This window comes from Oryctolagus cuniculus, chromosome 21, assembly GCF_051225735.1.
Source record: "Oryctolagus cuniculus isolate XC-2025 breed Fujian yellow rabbit chromosome 21, ASM5122573v1, whole genome shotgun sequence".
Lineage (NCBI taxonomy): Eukaryota > Metazoa > Chordata > Mammalia > Lagomorpha > Leporidae > Oryctolagus > Oryctolagus cuniculus.
The window spans coordinates 25,528,685-25,551,689 of NC_142887.1; the positions used below are offsets into that span (position 1 = coordinate 25,528,685).

Here is a 23,005-nt window from a genome sequence, read left to right on the forward strand (position 1 = left end):
GGTGAGCTGACACCCAGCAAAGGAGCCCCTCAGGCCCGGCTGCCGCCCAGCCTCACTACTCCTTCCCCTCGCTCCCATCCAGGGACAGGGCTGGGGCGCTTGCCCGAGCTGGTTGCAGTCTAATGGTGCACCGTGGGGAAGGCTTTTGCCATTAAAACAGAAAGATGCAAGAGTCTGGGAAGGTGGTTTAGGGTGGCCCCCATCTGCCCTACGGTCAGGACCGTGGTGACGCACAGGTGGGAGCTTCTGCTAAGCTCCAGGGCCCCCGGGGAGCACGGCAGGCCCGGCCTTGCCCTCTGTGGGTCCCGGCCTGCCAGGGAGGGTCCCGGCACGGCTGCTGCTGCTGCGTCCTGCTCCCTTCCCGCCCCTGGGGACCAGATGTCGCCGCCCCGGCCCCAGCCCCTGCAGCAGGCCTCCCCGACGTCTGTCCCCCTTATGGGTCCCTCAGATGCCGACGGGGAGCTCGGGGGAGCCTGCGCAGCTGTCTCGAGTCACACGCAAGACGGGAACAAGCTCTGCTGTGGTCCTCCACCCACCAGATCCAGGGTCTTTCTCCCACCTGCCTATAGTCAGGGGTGGTCACTGAGGGGCCAGGAGGTGGGGTGGCCCGCACACCCCACCGGGAGTCCCAGGAGGAGAGGCAGCTCGGGCAGAGGGTGGGGCTCCGCACACCCGGCCCCGGCGCCCTCTGCCACGGCTGCCCTGCCGCCCCGCCAGGGGCCGGCTGCGCCTCGAGCCCGGGGATCCCCGTGGAGGCGCCTACCTGCCCAGTGGGACGGGTGCGCGAAGGCCTTGCTGCTCTGCACCGCCTTCATGGCCTCCCCCAGCGCCGCGCTGGCCTTGAGGCCATTCAGCAGCGACGAGTAGAAGGCGTGGATGAACATCTTGGAAGCGGCCACGGGCACCGGCCACAGGGACACGAGCACACACTGCGCGCCGGCGGCCAGGAAGGCGCGCGTGAGCGCGATGACCCCGTCGGCCGTGACCCTGCCGTTGGACTCCTGGGAGGAGCCGAGCACCACCAGCTTCACGGGCAGCCGCAGGTCCAGGACGTCGGCGGCCGTGAGCAGCAGCTCCTGCAGGGGCGGGCAGTCCGAGATGCTCTCGGCGTCGCTGGCGTCGTCCTGCACCCGCAGGGACTCGGGGATGGTGTAGGGGTGGCCGAAGGAGCTCTTGCTGCTGCCCGGGTTGCCGTCCGCGCTGGGCGTGAGGACCAAGGCCGACAGCTTCCAGGAGATGTGGGTGGCGAAGTGCACGCACTCGGCCTGGGTCAGGGCGCTCATGACCCTCTCCTTGGTGGCCACGCTGCCCACCAGGGGCTGGCAGCCCAGCAGCTCCGACACCATGTAGGCTTCCTCCTCGGCCGCCGGCATGGGCCCCCACAGCCACCTGTCCATCACGGCCGACGGCAGCTTGGGGTTGCCGATGACAGCCGCCATGGACGTGGAACTGGAGTAGGTGGGCGGGCTCTTCCTCAGCTGAGTCTGGGGGAGGGGACACAAGCAGGTCACGGTCAGGGGGGCCCCCTGGACCCCTTCAACCCCCTTCACTCTGATGTCGCCACGTGTCCTCGCCACACGCCTCCGACTTCCTGAGACTGGGGTCTGCCCTGCCGCGTTCTCAACACAGATCGGGCGTGGGCAGGGGGAAGCCGCGGCCCTGCGGGGACAGAATGCGCACGGGGCGTGGGAGTGGCTCCATTCCCGTGTGCATCAGCCTCAGGAGCAGGCCACCCTGTCTCCCGGGAGCTGCGTGAGGAGCAGTGCACACACACTCCGCAGACAGAAGCCCAGCGGAGGGCTGAGTTTTCCCCGTGATGACTTCTGGGGAAACATCAAGGACCCAAAGGTTGCAAAATGACGTCACAGCAAGGCTAGGTGCCTGTCAGCCCACTGCTCTGCTCAAATTAACATCTGCACAACCAGTGAGACCCAGCCCGACCCCAGATGAACCAGGCCATGGGCTCAGCCCGGGAGCACGCAGGGCCAGCACCTGGGCCCGGAGGGCGCCCAGCCACGGGCGGGCAGTGACCACACAGTGAGTCAGACGCCCGCAGTAGGCAGCCCTGCAGCCCTGGGGGCAGAGGAAGCCAGGGTTCCCAGGTCTCCCAGGCTTTGGGGTTGGAGCAGCAGTGCGCCTGGGGCGGGGCCTGGCTTCCCCAGACCGCGGGCTCCTCGTGGACTCCCCACCCCGACTGGCCTTGCTGAGTGAGACGTGAACCTGCCCGGCCCCTCTGCAGGACAGCATGTGATGCCCAGCCCGGTGGAGAGCAGGGGGCCCTCCACCTGGAGACACTTCCTCTCTGAGGGCCCCCCCACCAGGGGGAGGCCATGGCCCGGAGCCCTACCTTGGAGTGCGGGCTGAGCGAGCGGATGGCGGGCACGGCGATGAGGGCGAAGCGCTCGTACAGGTACTCGTTGGAGGAGCTTCCCTTCAGCAGGGCGAAGGGGATGAGGTAGAGCTCCCCCTCCAGGACCAGGACCAGCTGCCGGTGCCGGCCCACCGGGCCGCTGGAGTGCATCAGGCCCTGCGGAGCGAGCGCAAGAGGCTGACTGGGGCGCCAGGCGCCAGCCCACCCCAGGGCGTTGCCCCACGAGGAATGCTGACCCGGTGTCCCCCAGGACCAGGACACGGGGCCTCAGCACAGGGACCCGAGAGCGTTCTGGGGGTGCCCAGTCTCAAAACGGGCCAACAGCTCCGCGGGAGCAAGGTGCATTTTCCAAGAGGCTGGAAATTCAAGGGGCAGCAGGTGCGGGCCGGGTCCCTGGCTCCTCCCCTAAGCAGTTACCCCCGGGGCCCAGGCTCTGGGGAGCTCAGTTGCGCCAAAGCACTGACACCACCCCTCCAGGAAGGGGTGGCATGAAGGAGGGTGCACACGGAGCCACAGATGCACAGACACCCGCTCATCCCCGCGCTCCACCATGGCTGTCTTTCCAAGGGCACTGCCCAGGCAGGCGGCGGCTGGACACCAGTGAAATGTAGGCTGAGCGGGACAGACAGGGCAGAAGCTGCCGCTGCCCGCGCTGCCCTGAGCCTGCGGGGAGGAGGTCGGGCTGGCACAGACAGACAGCCCCTCCACGCACCAGGCGCCTGGGGCGGGGCTGGCTCCGCGGGAGTCCGCCAGGCCCCCCCCTCCTCCCCAGCTTCCCCAGGGCCCCGTCTGCTGCGCTGCCCTGGGCGCTTGGCTGAGAGTGGCAGAAGCACTCGGCTAACCCAAAGTGACACGTGCCTGGCGGCTGGCGGGATTCAGCTCCACAAAGCCCCACGACCTCCATTTTTTTTTTTTTTTTTTTTTTTTTTAATTCTAGCTGCACGTGAAGCAGAGAAACAGAAGCAGGCGGCCAGCACACCGCTTGTTTGCTTTCCGAGCCCTTTCCCCTGTGACCCGGGAGGGAAGGGCTTTGTCACAGTGGCCTTGTGGGTGAGCTCTGGGTCCACGCAGGCACGCACCTGGGCTGGGCTTCCTCCCTGCGCCATTCCTGAACCGTGCAGATTGGGGTGGCTCTGGGGGACCCCTCTGGAGAGCAGCGCCACCACACTCAGTGGCACCCCGAGCTCAGCGATGGGGCCAGCAGTGGTGACGGCGACACCACTCCAGGCTCAGCGCTGACTGCACCTGCACGGACACGTGCCTGGTCAGAGTGGGGGGCGAGGTGAGGCAGCTGACGTGGGCCCTGCAAAACCTGCTTCTCGGAGGCGCGTGCCTGGCAGCGGGCCGTGTCCTCCGTGACGCCCTGCAGGGCCCCTCTCCCAAGCCCAGCCCCCGAGCAGCGCCCACCCTGGGCTGCTGTGCTCCTCCGGGAAGTCGGGCCGGGCTGGGCGCCGTCCCTGCTGTAAGCTCACCAGGGATGTGCTGAGAGAGGCGGTCACCGAGTGACCCCCAACTCAAGGACTCTCCAAAAGGCCACGAACAGCGAGGGGGCGAGTGAGCAAGCTGTGCACAGATTTAACTTATGTGTCAAATAAACTCCTTCTACTCCATTTTCCAGGAACTTTTTGAAGGACCCTGGTACAAGCACCGTGGTGCACGGGAACTAACGCGCCAGCCCCCGCAGGCGGAGGCGCCCAGCCAGCCGCGCAGCCAGGAGCTGTGTGAGGGCTGAACGGACGAGGCCCCTGGGCAGGTCTGGCAAGGGAGAGGCTGTGGCCCAAGCAGGAGCGGCCATGGTGGGGGCGGTGGCCATGCTGCAGGAGAGAGAGCACAGCCCCCCCCCCCCAGGAAGGGACAAGGAGACTCGCAGGAGGGGGCGAGAGTGAGCCTTGAGGGCGGGGGGGCAGGAAGGGAGGACCTGGCCGAGGGGAGACTGCTTTCTGGACCTCCAGCCCCACTGCCAGTTCTAGGTCCTTCGAGGACAATGCCCTCGTTCTGGTGAGCACTGCCTGGCGTCCAAAGACTCACGGTGACCACACATGGACTTTAAAAGGGACAAAGGGGGTCGGCATTGTGGTACAGTGGGTTAAGCTACAGCTGGCATCCCATGTGGGTGCTGGTTTGAGTCCTGGCTGCCCCACTTTCGAACCGGCTCCCTGCTGAGACACGCGGGAAAGCGGTAGAGGATGGCCCAAGTGCTTGGGCCCCTGCACCCAAGTGGGAGTCCCAGATGAAGCTCCAGGTTGGGCCTGGCTTCAGCCTGGCCTAGTCCCAGAAGCGCTCTCTGTAACTCTGCCTTTCAAATAGATCAGTCTCTTAAAGAGGGAGAAGAAGGGGGTCTCTGCACACATCGCCGCTTAGATCACCAAGGGGAGATGCGGCTCGCACCCCGCCTGCTGGCCTAGAAGAGAGCACGTGACGCCTTCTCTCGGGGCCTGGGCTCGGAAGAGAACACGGCTCCGCCATCAGCCTCCACCCAGCAAACCCCGTCAAAGGCTCAGCTCTCCTACCCCTGAGGTGTCCTGAAGTGGGATCTTTTGAAGGAGAACAAGACCAGAGGCCAGGACACAGGATCTGTCTGTCCCTGAGTGCGCAGGCCCCGTGACAGGGGGAGGCATGACGGGCGCCACCGAGGGGCAGACTGGGAGAGGGCCGCCCCTTCTGGTGGGTGTGTGCCCAGGCTGGGTCAGGAGAGGCTCCACTCCTCCCGCCATTGCTGGGGTCAAGTGCACCCAGTGCTGACCTTGTCACTAGGGGGCGCTGCGGAAGGGGCTTTCCTGCCTGGGTAGTGGCCCAGCACCCCTGCCTGCCTCCTCATGGTCTGGACCTGGCGACCCCCTCCCCACAGCCCCAGGGGCCCTGCACACAGAGCACTCCTGCCCAAGGGCCCACACCCGCACCCAGGGGGCAGCCTGTGGCTCTCCCAGCAACTGCAGCCCCACCCACCGTGGCCTGGGGGCTGAGGCACCCCTCCTCCAGCGCCTCTTCTTCCCAGGGTGCACCCCTAAGCCTGGAGAGCCACGCGGTCTCCCTGTGGTCACAGCGTCCTGGTGATGCTGCTGTGTGCACTGTGCCCTGGTTAGCCCAGGGAGAGGGCAGCAGGGTCTGGAAGAGGCCTCTGCTGTGGAGGGTGTGGGCGCCCGAGGGACCTGGGTGCTTGCGGGCGTGTCGGGGGCGATGGCTCCAGGCACTGCTGCAGCTCCTTAGCCCCCGCCCCTCCGTGTCCAGACCCTCAGGACAGCACCAGTGTGCATTCCTCGATGGCTGAGACAGAGGAGCGGGGGATGGGGAGTAGCGCGTGCAGTGTCTGGACTGTGCCTGGCACTCGGCACACAGGGGCCAAGTGGGACCTTCCAGGTGCGGGGAGGACACTGCCCGAGCGCCAGTCCTGCACCGTCATCCTTGGGGTGCAGCCTGCTCCCCTCCCACGCAGCCCCTCTGAAGCCCCCAACCCCCAGCTCCAACCCAGGGACGCCGGACGTCACCAGCCCTCCTGCACCGCCGTCCACAGCTGCTGACCGAGCGGTTACCCCACCACCGGACCACCAGCCTGCGGTTCTCCCTGGCAACTCCACAGATCCCAAAGGTGTGTGCGGGCGATCTGATCCGATTCCCGCGTGGGTCGGGGGCCCCCCGTTCACACGCCCGGGCACCACCGCCCTCAGCTGCCCAGGACGCGCTGCACCAGCTAGTAGGCTGCACGGGCGCTGCTCTCCGGCCCGAGAACTGCGTGCTGTGTGCACCACGCAGCACGGGAGGGCTCCGGGGGTCCCCTCTTTACCGGGGTTTCGTGGCATCACCAGCCGCCACGGGGAGGGCAGACAACACTGGGGCCTGGGAGCGCGCGGCGAGACTGAGGATGAAGCGATCAATGCTGTGGAGAAGGATCCCAGAGGCACAGGACCCCGGGGGAGCTGGACCCCGAGCCGGGCCCGGGGTTTCTGACGGAGGGGGTTGATCAGACAGCGCTGATAAGGCAGAGCCACCTCTCCCTGGGAAGGCTTATTGTGGACGGGTGTGTGTCACACAGGTTATCGGCAATGACCTCCAGGCCGGCTGACCCCGTGCCCTTACCAAACCTGGGACCAACCAGACAACAGCCTGCTGTCTGCCCGGATGACCTGGGACAGACAAGGCAAGCTGGGCTGGGGGTCTGAGAAACGTGACCAACGGCCAGCAGGAGCTCAAGGGGCAGACTGGCTCCCGCAGGCCACCCTCAGCCGCAGCAGCTCCGAGGGCCCCGCGGGAGCCAGAACAGAGCCGGCGCCCCCACTCCCACCTGCCGTGGCGGCACAGGTGAGAGCCCCCTACCTGTGGGAGCTCCCTGATGGGCCTGCGCCCTCGCCCGTGTCTCCATCACACAGCCAGCTGGCCAGCAAGCGCCTACATGCATCCTCCCCCTAATCAGTGTGCATTGCTTGCCGTCTTTGGGTGACACCTGTCCTCATTTGAATATTACTACAGCTGTCTCCGTCCCAAATCAGTCAGACGGCCTGGCTGCTGGCCTCACAGCCTCACCCTGCCCTCCACACCGGCGTCTGAGGGTTTCTGCGGCAGAGCTGTGGTCCACGCAGGCACAGCGGGCGCCGGCACCCAGCGCTCTTTCCGCGTGGTGCTGCCCGATTTTCCAAGGCGCATTTTGCGAGGCACCACGGGGGTCTCCCCCCACCCCCCAGCAGCAGTTAGAGTCCTCACTGGCAGGGCCAGACCCCTGCTCGCGCTCCCGGCGAGTTCCCACTGCTCCCGTGTTCAGGGAGGCGCCCCCACCCCTGGCCTGCCGCGCACCAGGTCGCAGGTGACTCCGCAGCTCCAGGAACCACAGCAGAAGCGAGCGAGCGCGGCTTTCGGATCGTCGTGCCTCGCTGCTCGTCCCAGCGCCTGGGCTCTCAGAGGACTCGAAGGGAAACAGAGCGGGCCCAGTGGCTCGGGACGAGGACGTGGCCGGAGTCGGCGCCCCCAGAGGCCTGACGGGCGTCCCCATCGGGCCTTTCCCGATCGCTGTGCTACCGGGCCTGGTTCCTTGACGGGGCAGCGCCGGCCCCGGAGGAAGCCCTGAGCCGCGGCCGTGGGTGCTGGGAGGGGCGGAGCTCGCGTGTGGTTCTGCGTGGCTGGGACCGGCCCGGGGCCGCCCTCGCCCAGGGAGCAGGGGGTCTGGCGGGGCCCAGCCACCCCTCTTCACGTCGATGCGATGGAGGGCCAGCGCGTGGACCCACGTGCGCCCAGTGCCCTTCACGCTGACCCTCGCGGCTTTTCTCCGGTGACATTTCCTCCTTGGGCTATCGGGCAGGACTTGACTTAATGTGTGATGATGGCTCCCATGCAGGGGGAGCCGGCCCGCCTCCCGGAGAAGTGGACACGCTCGCCCCGTGCTGACAGCAGAGGACAGCGCGGCTCCGGGAGAGAGCCTCGGACGGCACGGCTTCCCTGAAGCCAAATTAAATCAGATGCCGGCGCGCACCTCCGGGAAGACCCGTGCTCTTCCCTTCCCGGCCCGGAGCAACACGACTGGGGCCAAACAAAGGCGGTTGTTGGGATAATTACGTGCCCCACGTGAAGAGGCCGACCGCTGTAGCCCCGCGGTGTCCGTGAATCAGAATCCTGGACCTGCCGTGTTGATTTGTGGTCTCCCTGGAGCCGGCCGCGGGGCGTGGGGAGCTGCGGACGGTGTCCTGTCGCCCTCTAGCGGTGAGAAGCGAGACTGCATTCCGCCCTCCCGTTCCCCGGGGAAGGGGCGAGGAGGGGTGGGCTGTTTTAGGGGTGAAGCCGGCCGGGAGGCCGGGCGCTGGGGCGGCCCAGCTGGTGAGCGGCCAGCGCTGGGGCACAGTCCTTGCCCAGCCTCTCAGCTTTCCTCCGGGGTCAGGGCAGCGTGTGCCTGGCACATGTCAGTATCGTTTTTAAAGCTTGATTGATTGATTTGAAAGGCAGAACAAGCTGTGCCTAACCAGCTATGCCACAACGCCGGCCCCCACTCCAGTATCTGTTGAATGAATGAATGAAACGGGGCAGGCGCAGCTTTGCAGCAAGGTGTTGTCACTGACACACGATGGCTCCTGTCAGCCCGGCCACAGCTCTCACGCTGACCACGGGCTCCAAAGGCTTCAAGGGGGCTCAGCACGTGGGCTCCGTCGCTGCAGCCAGCACTGGCCACCAGATGGAGCGTCTGCGTGGCAGGCCCGGGCCGTCCCCTGACCTGAGCCAAGGCCACACGCTCGGGGTGCTGTCGGGGCGCTGTGGGTTGGGGGGAACCTGGCGGCAGCCATCTTTGTCAAGGCGTCGGCCTGATCATCACTCTCCCCTGGTCAAGGCCCGAGTCCCTAAATCTTCCCTGTCCTCCAGCCCCTGGAGACGCGCCGGGCGTCCAGACACGAGACCCCGAGGATCCTGGGAGTGCAGCCTCACTCTCGGAGCCCCAGGGGTGCGTCTGGGAGAAGAGCGGCACAGGCGCCCAGAACCCCCCTCCGGGACCCCTGTGGCGTCAGCAGCTTCTCCCCGTGCAGGACGAGGGGTGCTCTCCTGCCCACGGCCCCCAGCTCAGGCGTGGGTCCCTGCAGGCTTGTCCACTGGAAACACGGGCCGAGCGGACGGGGTCCCCTGCCTTCTGCTTCGTGGTCGTGGAAAGCTCCAGGCTCGGCCCGCTGGCTGTTCTCTTCCTGGGGTCTTCTGTCTCCATGCAGAACTAGACCTGGGCTGCAAGTGCAGCCGTGGGCCTTGTGCGGGCAGCCACCAGGTGCCGTGCCAGTGACAGGGGATTGGAGAGGAGGAGCAGTCTTTGTTGTCCCAGAGAGGAGCACGGTGTGTGTAGGGGGGCAGCAAGGAGAGAATGAGCCGGGTCTGAGCCTAGCCAAGTGTCAGTGCCACTAGAGACACCCAAGGATGCAGGGCGCCCCCTGGTGGGCAGGTGGATGAAGAGCTCAGGGAAGGCGGGGGCTGGGGGCAGCCGGGCAGGCTTCAAAGAGGAAGTGACGCTGGGGCTGGACCAAAGATGAGCCCTGCTCCCCATGGGGGCAGAGGCGACAGCCACAGCCCGGCTCTGGCTCTGCCCTTGGCTCCCCTCCCACCTCAGAGCAAGAATGCGACCAGGGACAGGCCCGGGACTCTGGAGGCCCCGTGGGTGAGGCTGGGGCCAGCCACCTGCAGAGGTGTCTGGGAGAGCAGCCGGGAAGCTACGAGGGATGCCCGCACTCTCCCCTCGCGGTAGGCACGCACGGCTGGCCGGGTGTCACCGGGCCCCTTGTGGTCAGGATGTGGTCAGCAGACTGTGCCCAACAAGGGAGGACAGCCAGGCGCGTCTGGGACGGGGGCGACCACGCCGGGAGGCCCCAGGGTGCGGGGAGGCAGGCGCAGCAGTGGCCACGGCCCAGGGCCCGCGGGGTGCAGGGCCCGGCTGCCTGCGCCTCTGCACAACCCCAGTCCCACCCCAGCCCACGTGCCCAGGGCTGGCACCCTCACTGACCGGCAAGGAGGGTGAGCGGGAAGGCGGGGCCAGAGATTCCCAAAGGCCCTCTGCTCCCCCGTGGACCAGCACCAGGTGCGGGGACAGTGTGCGCGGACAGCCGGGCAGGGGTGGGTGGAGGCACCTTCTGGACACGGGGCCTCACTGCCAAGCCGTGGCCTCCACAGGACAGCTGGAGCAGACGCGAATGCCCGGGGGGCCACCCCAGCACCCATGAGGTGCATCTCCTCCCTGGCTGCCGGCCCCACCTGCTGCCAGCACCTGGCTTCCCCGATGTACCCACAGGGGCACGGAGGCCCCCGGCCCTGCCCATGCAGTTAGAGAGCTGGGTGTGCTGCCCAGTGCCGCCGCACAGGCCACGGGACACACCTCAGGACACCCGTCAGCGGCTGCTCATGCGGGGGCGCCGCAGGCAGCCACGCTGACTGAGGAGGAGGGCAGACCGGCTGCTCAGAGGCACATTCCTGTCCAAAGCACAGCCCTGGACGACTCGCTCAGGCAAGATTCCACAGGGAGGGCGGGCAGTGGGGTGCAGGTGCAAAGCCTCTCGGGGCCCCTGCCCCTCCTGGGGCCCCCCCGCAGGTGGCCGGGCAGGCTGGGAAGGGAGCATCACCTCACTGCGGGCGTGAGGTCACCGAGGCCAAATCTACCCGGCTTGTAGGGGCAGAGCTGGGAGCGGAGCCCAGGTCTGCCAGGGTGAGGCCCGGGGCCCCGTCCGTTAAGGGGAAGCCGGCCAGGGCTCACGTCTGTGTGCGCTTTCAAATGCTGCCCGAGACGCTGACCGGAGGACTCGGATTCTGGAGGAGCTCCGCTCTCGTGCCAGGAGCCTGGGGGATCTGCGCGGGCACCGACGGGTAACTGATGCGTTCTGACGCCTGGGCGGCACTTACCCCTTCCATGGGTGCTATGAGCAGGTCGTACAGGGCCCGGAGCGGGGGCTTGGCCAGTGCGCTCTGCCTCCTGGGGAGAGACGAGGTCCCGTCCTTGGCGGGCGACGCCGTGCTGAACAGGCTGGTGACGCTCTGGCAGCTCCTGGGGAGAGAGGGCCACGGTCACCCCCGCCCGGCGGGCTGCCCACCTGTCCTCGGTCATTTCCACACGACAGCCAGCGCTGTCAGAAGCCGCGGGGCGAAGCAGCCGCACACGACAGCTTACATTTCTGCGGAGTCTTTGTACCTAACCCAGCGTCCCGAAGTGCGCTCACGGGATTTCATTACAGCCTGCGCGGAGCCGCCGTGTGCAGGCAACCGTGAGGACCATCAGGGACAAGTGGCGGCGCCAGGTGCCAGCCAGCTCATGACACGGGAGCCACAGACAGGACAGAGAGTGCACCGGCCCCGGCTGGGGGCTCCGCCCCGCCCCGGTGGGACACCTGCGGGAGCCCCGGCAGAGCCCTGCCACGCTTCCAGCCAGGTGTGGCTGCGGGGTTCACTCGGCTGTTTAGTTTCTGTTTCCAGGCACAGTTTTCTTAATACGGAGGTATTTTCAACCCCGTGGGCCCCAAGTTTCCCCCGGGCAGTCACTGCCTCGTTCATTGAGAACACGGTTCTGAGCACCGGCAAAGTGGGGCTGGTGACCGAGCTGTCAGAGCGCGCCCCTCGGCCTGGTGGCAGTCCTGCGTGACGAGCACACAGATGTCCCTGCTTGGGGTAGACACCGTGCACAGGGTTTGAGCTCCTGCTAGAGGTTGCCGGCTCTTGGGGGCGGGGGCCGTGGCTTGCGCCAGGTCCACGGCTGGACTACAGTGACAGCAACCTGGATGCTGCCCAAGAAGCCAGGAGGCTGCTCGGCCTCAGGCCAGGCCGCGACCCGTGGCATCTGAAGAAACGACGCGGAGGACCTGGTTGCATGTTCCAGGCACGGCCCTGGCCCTTCCCGCACGGGGCCCTCGGCAGCGCCCTGCTTGGCCCAAGCCCCAGGAAGCCAAGAACTGGGCACGCACGCTCCCAGCCAGCGCACAGCGGCAGGGCTGGGAGGCTGGGGCCTGCCCACAGCCACTCACTCGGGACGTGGGTGATCGCAGGTGACTGTGCCAGCCGAGCCCGCGAAGCACGGGTAACCCCGGGGTGACACGCAGGGGCTCACTGCATTCCACAGAACACACCGCAAACAGCAGCTCTCCCCCGAGGGTGAGATCACAGAACTGCTCGCCAGAGGAGATGCTGGGGCGCGACACGCGGCGTCTGTCACCACGCAGACGGCACCAGGGCGGCAACCGCCTGTCCCCGCGCGCCTCTCCCTCTCCTCACCCTGACAGCGTGACCTGCACTGTCGGCTCCGTGCCCGCAGCGAGGTACCAGAGCCGGCTCAACCCCACCAGGGGCACCCAGGGAGCCGCCGTGTCCCCAAGCCCCAGCGCCCAGCTCTAGGGTGTCGGCTCAGGCTCCCCTTTGGGCCTAAGAGCCAGCCCCAGCCACACCAGGGGGACCGAGGTCTCTGCCCGCGGGCCCAGGCACGGCTACTTACTCCAAGCCCTCAGCCCGTCTGACCACAGGACACAGGCAGGGCGGGCACCCTCGAGACAACTGCGCTGCCGGAAGCAGTGCCTGGGAGGCTGGGGCTGCCGCCAGCTCCACGGGGAAGGAACCGACCGCAGGGAACGGAGAAGAACCTGCTGAGTCCAGCCCCAGCCTCAGGCAAGCCCGCAGCGCCAGGGGAGGCTTGGGGGTCTTAGCTGATGACACAGAGGCCTGGGGTGGGCAGCAGGAGCCCAGGCGAGGGGTTCCAGGCATAAGTGCTGGCCCACCCAGTGGCATCTTTTCATGGAACACGGAGGCACCAGAGGCTTCTTGGGGCGCAGCGGCACCAACGGGGAATGGTTCCCACAGAGAGAGAGGGGCAGGGTCCCCACCAGGGAGGGATTCCACGGCCAGCACCGTTGAATCGGGGTCCAAGGGCCGGCTTCACATCAGCCTGCCTGGCAGGGGTCACTGCAGGCGGAGGGAAGGCAGGTGGAGGAGGGGCCTCGGTGGGGCCCTGGGCTGTCCTGCGGGGGAGGCAGGCCACCTACCTCTTTACGCCACGCCTCCCAGGAACCTCCACCTGGGGCCGTGGTCAGACCATGTGCCGCCCTCACCCTGGACTGGCAAACAAGCCACGGCTCGCGGCACCTGTCTGATCCACGGAGGTGTCCTGGGAAGCCCTCCCTGGGGACCTGGCTGTGTTTCCAGGCAGAGCAGGTGCAGTGTGGGCCTGGTGGGGCAGGCAGGGCGCCTGTGCTGCCAGTGGAAGCCACCACCGAGCCACCACCTTCCTGGCCCTGTCCTTGTCCCGTCTCTCCCAGCTCCTTGCTTGTTGAGCTTAGTGTTCCACACAGGGCAGGCTCCCAGCCTCCTGCGCCAGGCCTTGCACTGGCTGACAGCTCGCAGACCCACGTCTCTGGCGCAATGGGTCCTGGGCCCGGCCAGGGCAGGTGTAGGGGGGCACCTGCACCTGGCCACAGCCCGTCCGCTGCTGCGGAGAGCGCTCTGTGATCTGGCTGCCATGACGTAGAGAGCGCCCGGCCTGGAGACGGCCTTCTTGAAGGAAAAGCTAAGGCCCACAGTCAGCTGGGGGTTAAAACACAGCAAACCGAAAGCAACCAACGCAAAACCATAGTTGAGGTCGGAGGAAACCCAGCCAAGACTTCTGTGCGAGCAGGCGGCGTCTGTTAGCAGTCACCCAGCCCTGGGGCAGCGGCTTAGGGCAGCTACCGCCTCTCACTGCGTCCACTGGCGGCCCCTGTGCCTCGCTCTGCAGGGACAGCAGTGGCATGTGGCTGTCTCCCCGCAGGGCTGTCCCAGAAGGGAGGGGAGTGAGTGACTGACAGTCCCTGGACCCTGGGAGGTGCAGCCATGGGGAAGGTCTCAGGCGGCCAGGTGGCCAGGACACGGCCCCTCCCTGGCCGCCTTGCTGGGCCCTGCCTGAGGTCTTCTCCCATCCAAGGGTTGGCGCCGTGGCGGCCTGGTTGGTGCACACCGGCTTGCTTCCCGGCACGTGTGCTGTTGTTATCACAGCATTGCCAGTGACCACTGCCGCTGCTAAGCTGGATGCAGCAGGCGGAGATGATTGAGGGGCCTACGCCCCAGCCCGAGCGTCTGCAGGTGGCCGTGGCCTCGACACCAGCAGGCTATGGGCCGCGGGCCAGGCAGGCCGCTCCCTTACTCCCCTCTCTTCTTGCTTCCACAGGAAAGGGTGGGGGTAAAGCTCTCGTCGGTTTCTTGAAGTTTTGAACAATTTACTCTCCCTAAGCAAGTGCCCACGCCTCTGCTGCGCCTCCCGTGTCCACCCTGTGTGGTATCAGGCCCCGGGCGGTCCAAGTGCTGTGTTCTGCGGAGGAGAGCTGAGGCTTGGCACCACGGTGACATGCGGTTTCGGGTGTCAGAGTCGCAGCTGGAAGGCCCAGGGCCCCGTGCGGAATCTGCGTCCCTAAAGTGGTGCTGAGCTTGGGGTTCAGCCGCACAGCCCTGGCCCCCCCAGCAGGTGGCGCTGGCTCGCCGTCTTCGCGGCCCGCCGGTTCACAGCGGCTCGCTAACTGGCAGCCGAGCCCCGGGCACACGGTGCGGTCTTCATTAGCTCATTCCTCACATGATGCTTATTAATCTCCTGGAGAAACAGCCATTTCGGCAGTCTGTGGAAAAGGACAGGGAGCAAGCAGGGATCCAGGGAGAGAGAGGTGAGGCTGCTGCCTGCGCAGGGGCTGCGCCATGACGTGAGTGGAGCCAGGGGGAGCCGCAGAGGCGTCAGGGGTGCGGTTCGTGTCTCCGCGATGATGACAAACACTCGCCCGCTTGGCTGCACTCGAATCTGCCCCTGGGGATGGAGAGGTCTATTCCCAAGGCCGGCGGGACTGGCGCCAGCGGCTGCGTGCTGCCGCCAAAGAGGGGAGCCAGTTACAGCAGCGGGGACAAGGCCCTGGCTGCAACAGAGGTTTCCAGCCTGCGGGACCCAGAGCTGAAGCGGGCCCCTCGGCTGGGCCGGCTGAGCTCACCCTCCCCAGGCCTGGGCTGCAGAAATCAGAGACCCCCACACACAGGCTCCGCATGGCCTCCTGGGTCCTGACACAAGAAACAGGGACTCCCTGCTGGCTGGCCCCACAGGCGGTGCTGGTCCAAACTCAGTCTCCAGGGGCCAGCAGGTGCGCTAGGCGGTCCAGCCAGGGCCGCCGGGGGCCGTTTCAGGAAGTCCCTGCCTTCTCAGGGTGCCTTTCTCTTCTGTGTTTGTTTTTGGGGCGCTGGGCTGTGGTCAGGCTGTGCTGGGGGACTCTGCCTCTGCCCCTCTCTTCCTCCTCCCCCTCTCAGCTCTCCCAGCTGGGGCTCAGCCTCAGCACTGCTGCTCGCTGGAGCCCCTGGCATGCGGAGCACGGCCCCTGCTCGCTGGGATGGGGCTGCCTGGGGATGGCGAATCATTTCCTGCTGCTTCCCTCACCTCGGCCCTGACCTGGCTGCTCCAAAGTCCCCCGTGGAGCTCGGGACATGGTGGGCTGTGGGGTGGGAGCTGGCCCGAGACTTGAACTTTAAGGAGCCACTGGAAAAATTAATTGGCAAATCTATTACACTCAAGCAGCCAGAGATGCCTCAATTCAATTAATAAAAGGATTCTGATGAGGCGCTCGCTAAGCTGCCGCCCGCTCCGCCGCTCACCTCCTTAATTACCAAGCACCCAGCTCCCTCGGCGGGAGAGAAGCCGAGAGGCTGGGGCTGCTCCTGCAGGGACCCCTGCCCTCCCAGCGACACCTGGCTCCTGTTGGCTCAGGGATGCGTCAGGGGCCACATGTGGCATCTCACCTCTTGCTCCAGGACTCTCCTGGGCCCTGCAGCCCCGGCTCCTCAACAGGGCCTGGGTAGGAGCCAGTGAGCGGAGCCGGAGCGGGCCAGAGCCGCTCACTGCTGTCGTCGGCTCTGTGACTGGGTATTTAATGTCTCTCAAGCTCACCTCCCTTCCCTCATAAATGAGCAGGCACCTGCCCCCATGTAACACAGGGACCTTGGGAGCCAGAGAAACCAGACGCGGCCTGGCCCTGGGTGAGTGGGTGAGCGCACAGCCTGGGGATGAGAGGCGTGGGCTCGCTCGGCAAAACCAGGTGAAAAGCAGGGGCTCCTACACAACACCCAATGGGCCAGGGGACTCGGGGGAGGGAGAGACCCCCGGGCAGGTGACCCCAGATGGACTCGTGCTAGACGCACTCGACGGGACGCTTCAGGGGAAAGCCTCCTTAGGCCCCGTCCCTGTGCCTGCAGTAGGAAGGGGCAAGTCCAGCGCTCCGTCCGGTTAGGGCAGAGGGGAGAGGAGGGGAGGAATGGGAGGAGGTAAGGAGGGTGGGCTGCAGGGTGGGACCATGAAGGACCCAGCTCAACTCCTCTGGGAGAGGGGGACACAGCCAGGAGCGTGTGCCCTCAGTGGGCAGGACCACAGCTTGCTGGCCAGGTGGGCGGTCATGGGGTCCATGTAGGGGGTGCCGTCAGCCAGAGGGGACAAACCCCATCCACACCCTTGGGGCAGTGGAGCCCCGGAGTAGGGGCAGGCTTCTGGGGCTGTTCCTAGGACTGCACTCAGTGATAATCAGAAAACGGCGCGCCCTGGGGACCAGGCACGGCAGGGGGAATCAGACGGAGTGGAGGGAGACCGGAAGTGTTGCGGTGCTGAGCCTGTGGGCTTAGCAGCGAACTACATCTTGGGGTGGGAGTCACGCAGGGATGAGGGGGCGTGCAGAGAGGAGCACAGCCCTGCTCCGACTTCCACCTTCCCAAGCAGCACCAGGGGCTTTGTTGAACCGCAGCTTCCGACCCTCAGGCCCGTGGGTCTGGGCAGGGCCGGACGTGGCCCTCCCTGCTCTGACCACCACGAGAACAGAGTCCAGTCTCTGCCCGTCTCCAGCAGCGCTTAGAATGGTTTACTTCACTGCTACTTTTACTTCCTCTCCATCTTGGTTTTCTCATCTGCTTTATAAAAATTGCAACCTTGTTGCATTTGTATGTTTTGGTAAAACCGTGTCAAACCACGTCTGGAATGAGAGAGTGAATAAGCAAGAAAAGACCATCTAAGTTAAATCGCCTCTTGAAAACATGCAGGCAAGCTTGGACTTGGAGGAGACCTGCTCTGCACGCACTTGTCACCACCAGGTGGACCAGCTTGTCAAGGGGCTCCTGCACCTGCTGTGTCTATAGCACAGGGCGCTGGGGGCCTCAGCACAGCACGCTGGACGGGATGCCAGGACATGCTCCCGCCTGTAGCCAGGTGACTGGCGTGGGGAGGGTCAGGGCAGGGGGCTGCTCCAGGTCCAGCTGAGGGGGGAACTCAGCTCGCTGGAGCCCGGAGCCACGTGGCCACCAACTGAGCAGAGACAGAGCTGGGCATGGATCCTTGGCAGTTCAAGGCCAGGCCCAAAGCAGTTGAAAGGGGAGCAGCAGTCTCCATCAGGCTGTGCTTCTGGGTAAAGATGGGGTCTGTGGAGTGGGTGGCGGTCCCCCTGCCCCTACACACACAGTAAGGAGCCTTTGGTGCCACAGGGACCTCCCTCAGCTCTGGGGCAGGGAGAGGAAGGAGCTGCTCCTACCAGGCAGCAGATCCATCTCTCACCACGCTCGCTGCATTCCTGCGACAGCCCTGTCAGCAGGCAGCGTTGCCTCCACTTTCCAGATAGAATGCAGTACCAAGCTCAAGGTCAGCCGCTCGGAGGTGTGCAGCCCGGCCGCTCCACAGGAGAGTGCGCCCGGTGGCGGTGGCAGCAGCCAGCTCTGGCTCCCTTTGGCCCCACTGCTGCCTGCACTCCCCACAGCCTGCAGGACACACACACCCACAGAGGCAGGCGCACATCCTCATGCCTGGCCCGCTCCACTGTCCCTCTCCCTGCTCACAGCCAAGGGGGACTGGTCCCGTGGGCTGCTGATGCCGCTGTCCCCTCTTGCAAGCCCCCAGTCTCCACGAACATCTGGTCTCTGGGAGGATTCCCGCTTGCCAGTTCCCACGCGTCTCCCGTGAGGCCATGGGTGGTGGAGGGTGCTAGGTGGACCCTGGCCTGGGTGTGGCACCTCTCTATAGCAGGGGAGGTCTAACCTTTCTATGGTTTGGCTCCAGTCACTAACCTCTGGGCAGCACAATACTGCCCTCAACAGAGCCACACATGTGACCACGACAGGGGACTCAGAAGACCCGAGGCGTGTGTCAGCTGCAACAGAGGTGGCAACGAAGTCGGGATGTCCCTCTGGGACCTTCGTCCCACGTGGTCCCTTTTAAACGCCAGGGCAGTGCTGAGGCCTGGGGCTCTTCTTCCCCCTCTTCTCCACCACAAATGTGGTCTGACCGCAGGGTGGGCCTTGCACACACCCGTGCACACTTTCACGGCCCTGATCATCAGCGTGACCCCTGAAGCCCAGGGCTGCCGCTCTGCACTTGCTGAGAGAAGAGCCCTTGTCTGTCCAGTCCCTGGGGGTGTCCGCCCTGGGGCTCAAAACACAAACGCATCTCCTCCCCAAGTGCACTGCAAGAAGGAACCTAGAGGCAGACAAAGGCAGAACAAAGACCAGCTTCCCAGGGCGGCAAGAGGGAGACCCCGAAGCCAAGTCAGCCCTGACTCGCGTTAGCCGCCGCCGCCACCGCGCTCACCAATCAGCCCAGCAACCCACCCAGGAACAAAAGGGCCAAGGAATCCATAAACTCGCTGAGCTGGAGCGCCCTGCAGAGGGAGCCGCGCTGCTCCAGTGCGCAGGGCCCTGCACACACGGCTGCTCCCACCTCACCCCGTGGGCTCCAGGGACACGCGCTCTGCAAGCCCTAGCCGTTCCCAGGAGTCGGCCGAACAGCCATTTCTTGCTGCTCTGTTCAGTGACAAGCCACCCATGTCTTAGCCCAGACTCCTGGCCATGGAAGGGGCAGAGAGAGGGGCCTGGATCCCACAGCAAGTAGGGCACATGGAGGCACAGATTGGCAGGCAGCTGGGGGGCAAAAATGCAGTCATCCCCGGCACCTGCTCGTGCCCGGGACTCTGGCCCCCTGGCCCGGGTGTGCAGCGGTGAGCTGAGCCTGCACCGGAAGTTCAGAGAGGTGCGCACGGACGCCTTTCTCCTGGGCTGCCCTCGCCACTGGCTCCCTGTGGATGGAGGCTGGCGCCCCTCCCTTCCTGGGCTTATCAGCAAGGCAGCAGAGGATACAGTGTTGCCAACCGGCCCAGGCCTTAGGGCTTGCTGCATGCACTGGCTGCCTCCTTCATCCAGTCCACCCTGGGTGGCTTCTAAAAGATCAGGATTCCAAGGGTCTGCAGAGACCCCCCCACACCTCCTTAGCTGCCTTGCGGGGTGGGACCTACGTCCTGAGCTAGGTCAGACCCCACTAAGGAAGCTGTGTGCAGAGCAGCTGGGCAGCTGGCCTGGGCTCCAATGCTGTCGGCCGAGCCACTCCCCACCCAGTCCCATGGGCTGGGCTCAGCACCCACCTGACCGACGGGGACCTGGCTGGTGTTGTTTAAATGAACCGACGCCTTAATCCACAGTATTGTGCTCAGAAGACCCATGTCAGAGCTGCACGGGACAAAAAACCATCTTTGCAAAGTGAGCAACTCCATGCTCCAGAATTCACAGCAGTGATCAGCGAGGGGCCCAGACGCATCTGACTTGGCCCGAGGACTGGGGGACTGGCTCCCGCGACCGAGCGCCCGCAGGCAGCTCGCATAGTTGCCGGGCGGTAGGTGCTGTGGCAGCTCTCTCGTGTAAAGGACGCTAGGTGGGACAGGAAGAGGAGGGGTGGGCGAGGCCCACCTTCAGCATACACAGACATACTCCTCTCCTACCTTCCCACACCCCTCCCTGCCGCCACGTCGGCTCACAAACTCGGTTTAGCGCTGCTCCTCTCATTTCACTCAGAACAGCCGGAGGCCACCTGTGTGTCAGGAAGCCGGGCGGGGTGCTGTCTCTGTAGCAGGCCCTTTAGTCCCCACATTAGGAACCCTGCAGGCTAGGACGCTTGTCCCCATTTCAGAGAGCGGCAGTGGGGAGCCGAGTCGTGAGCTGTCTGCTCTGTTACGAGCAGGAATCGCATCACCCAGCCGTCACAGATCCCTGCCTCCCAGGCAAGGATCCGAGCCCCAGCCAGTCTCTGCCTCCTCACACCCGGTCATGACCCTGCACGAAACCCAAGGTCACGAGGGACGCCTGCGAAGGTGGTAGGGAGGACGGGACCAGGCTGAGCCACTGGAAGCCTTGGCCTCCGTTCAACCAAGCTGCAGGCTCCTCCGTCCCTGGTCCTTGGCTCCCTGCCCACGCAGCAAGACCCTGGGAAAGTAAACACACGTTTGTCACCCTGACGGCACAATGAGAGGAAACCGGGGCCCAGGGTAGGAGCAGACAGGGCACACAATGGCCAGCGTGGCAGGGCCGCCAGGCAGGGGCTGCCTCCCGTCCAGCACAGCCCCTCCCGAGAGCCAGGCTGCCCGGCAGAGGAAGCCCTGGGCTGAGGCAGGGCCCGGAGGGTCCAGGACGTCTTTCTGCAGACACATCATTGCCAGGCAACCGTGGGGCAGTGGGGCAGTGGGACAGGTCCCCCCTCCGCCCTGCCCGCCTGTCCCTGTGGATCCGGGTGCGGCTCGGGCATCATCCTGAGCTAACGATGGAGGCAGCCGCTGGCTCGGCAGCGTCAACCCTGCCTCACCCTGCAGCCGCTCAGGCCCATTTGGTCGTAGTAGGCGACCGAGCTCTCAGGGCAGACAGGGGCACAGGTCTGGGGGAGCTCAGCCCCAGGCCCAGGCCCTCCGTCCAGCCATGCTGGCACCTCCACGTCCACACAGGCGCCTGGCCTGCAAGCCACCTACATGAGCCAGCGGGAAGCGTGCGAAGCTCCCCGTGCGGCTGTTGCCTGGTGTTTGGGAAGTTGGCCCTGAGGCGAGGGGAAGCAGGGGACAACCGTCCCCTGGGACTCGCAGCCCAACCAAACGGGGACTGGCACGTCAATCCTGTCACTGCCCCGGCGAGCACAGGGCGAGGTGGCATCAGGCTGGTGGCTGCCACCGTGTGACCCCAGGTGAGAAGCCTGACCGGCTGGGGGCGTCGCCGAGGGCCGAGAGCACCATGCCCTGTGCCAGGCCACCGGGCCAGGCAGAGCCCCCACGCACCTGTTGAAGAGGTTGTTGCGGCGAACCATGCGCAGGAAGCCCGTGGGGTCGGTGACTGAGTTGAGTTTGCTGTTCATCTCTTCCAACTGCTGGTCCATGATGTCCCCGGCTTCGCTCTCCGTCTCGCTGCTGGCACAGGCTCTGCACGAGAGTTGCCGGGAAAGCCAATCAGAGAGAGGAAGTGCCGGGCTGCAGGAGTCGGCTCTGAGGCCCAGGCCTGGGGCCTCCTGGGACCAGCATCACCAGGGCCCTCTGTGGGACCCAGGGCAGGTGGGCTGGACAGGCTTCCCAGAGGAGAGCCGAGTGTGGCTGTGCGCCAGTCCCCCCAGTCACTGGGTGCCTGCACGGTGGCAGGCACGTTCCAGAGGAGGGCACGCCTCATCCAGTGCCCCACGCCGCGGGCACTGCTGGACACGGAGGCCAAGGCAGGCCGCGGAGGGGGCCTTTCCCAAGCTCGGCTGAGTTAATAAACCCATACTTCCCCAAAGCAGACTTCCACAGAGCTTCTCACAGTGCGTTTTAAAGAAACAGATACACCCAGGAGCGCCCTGATTCATCAGCAGGATTAAATGACAAAAGACTGGACGCTGAGGCAGAGGTGGCCGTGATGGGCACTGCCTGCCTGCCCCTCCTCTCCACATCAGCCCCCGGGCAGCGCCGGCTCCACCAAGGCCCGCCTCCCGGGAGGCCCTGACCTCTCTTAGACTTTGGTGCAACCTGAGTGATGTTCACCCGGGGGACAGCTTCTTTTGAGGCTCCCTGTGGACCAAGGACCAGTGTGGACAGCAGAGAGTGCTGGGGCACTGGAGGCAGGAGGTGGGAGGTGGGGGGTGGGTTCCTGTCACTGAGCAGGAAGCAGCTGGGCTATGAGACCGTGGCCTACACCTGACGGCCCCCTGGCGCTGAGTCCGACAGGGAAGGCTGACGAGCCCCTCGCCGGGCCACTCCGGGCCGAGTGGATGCAGTGTGGCCCGAGTGCTTGGGAAGCCTGGGCACTGCACGTGAGCACAGCCCCGGGCTGCCGGTCAGGGTGACGGGGTGGCAGGTGCTGGTTGCCTGTCAGTGTGTCTCCAGGGGACAGCGGCATTGTGTGCTGGACTGAGCGGACTGCCCTCCCAGGGACAAATGGGCACCGTCCCCTGCGGAATGCCTGGACAGGATGAAACCTGGAGCAAGAGAATTCACACCCTGTCCCTATTCCAGCCTTCAGACCTGGGGTCAGAGTGTAGTGCACACCATTGGCTCCCCTGGGCCCGCCACTTGCCAGTTGTAGATCCTGGGACCCCTCAGCTGCCATAACCATGTAAGCCAGTTCCTCACATCCCTTTAGAGAAATAACTCTCTAGCCAGAAACACAGCCCACTGTGCATTTCAGCATATATAACTGGATCGCATTTGTGTGTGTGTGTGTGTGTGTTGGGGGAGCAGGTCTCTCTCTGGAAGCCCAGACAAGAACACGTGGTAACCACCCCAGAGCCCGCTGGAGGCTGCGGAGGGCCGCACCAACAGCTGCGTTTCTTCCCAGCCTAACCCAGCACCGTGCTTGGCACCCAACAGGCTGTGCCCACCTGGGCTGCCCGACGCTAGCAGTGGGCTGAGCCGTGGCGGGCAGATGCGGTCCGATCTGTCCAGCACCCGGAGGGAAAGGGCTGCGATTGTCTCTATCCAACATCAGAGCAGACGCAGGCTGCAGAAGCCACGGGGTGTGGCTGGGAGCAGGGGGTGGGGGCTGGGCTGGGTCCAGCTCTGGCGTGGGGCACTCCCCGACCCCCAGCCCAGGCTCCAGGCTCCTGGCTTCTCTGTGCTGGGGAGACTGGGAGGGCGGGGCCAAACACAGGAGCGAGCAGCCAACTTCCAGCATGGAAACCAATCGCCAGGGCCTGCACCAGGCCAGGGGACGAGGACTCATTCCTCTCGCCGCCCGGCGGCAGGCGTGAACTGCTCCCAGGGGAGCCGAGGGCCCTTCTCAGAGACCCTGGTAAATATCACTCAACGAGCTCCCCCGTCCAGGGACACATCTATCATCTGAATGCGACTGCCCGCCTGCAGCTGAGAAATCTGCTTGTCAGTCAGCGCCCTGCAGAGGGGAGAAGAAGTGGCC

At 65.5% G+C, this 23,005-nt stretch overlaps 1 protein-coding gene across 3 annotated transcripts in view; it reads right to left on the reverse strand.

The window, feature by feature from the left end:
* Window positions 1-23,005, reverse strand: part of TTC28 (tetratricopeptide repeat domain 28) — a 700,068-nt gene that overhangs the window by 12,275 nt on the left and 664,788 nt on the right. For all 3 annotated transcript variants that reach the window (XM_051826641.3, XM_008274620.5, XM_051826643.3), the window contains 4 exons: window positions 20,905-21,045; window positions 10,715-10,856; window positions 2,348-2,527; window positions 764-1,484 (listed from right to left, as the gene is read on the reverse strand). In XM_051826641.3, coding sequence (XP_051682601.3) covers window positions 764-1,484; window positions 2,348-2,527; window positions 10,715-10,856; window positions 20,905-21,045 — 1,184 coding nt within the window. The remainder of the gene's footprint in view (window positions 1-763; window positions 1,485-2,347; window positions 2,528-10,714; window positions 10,857-20,904; window positions 21,046-23,005) is intronic.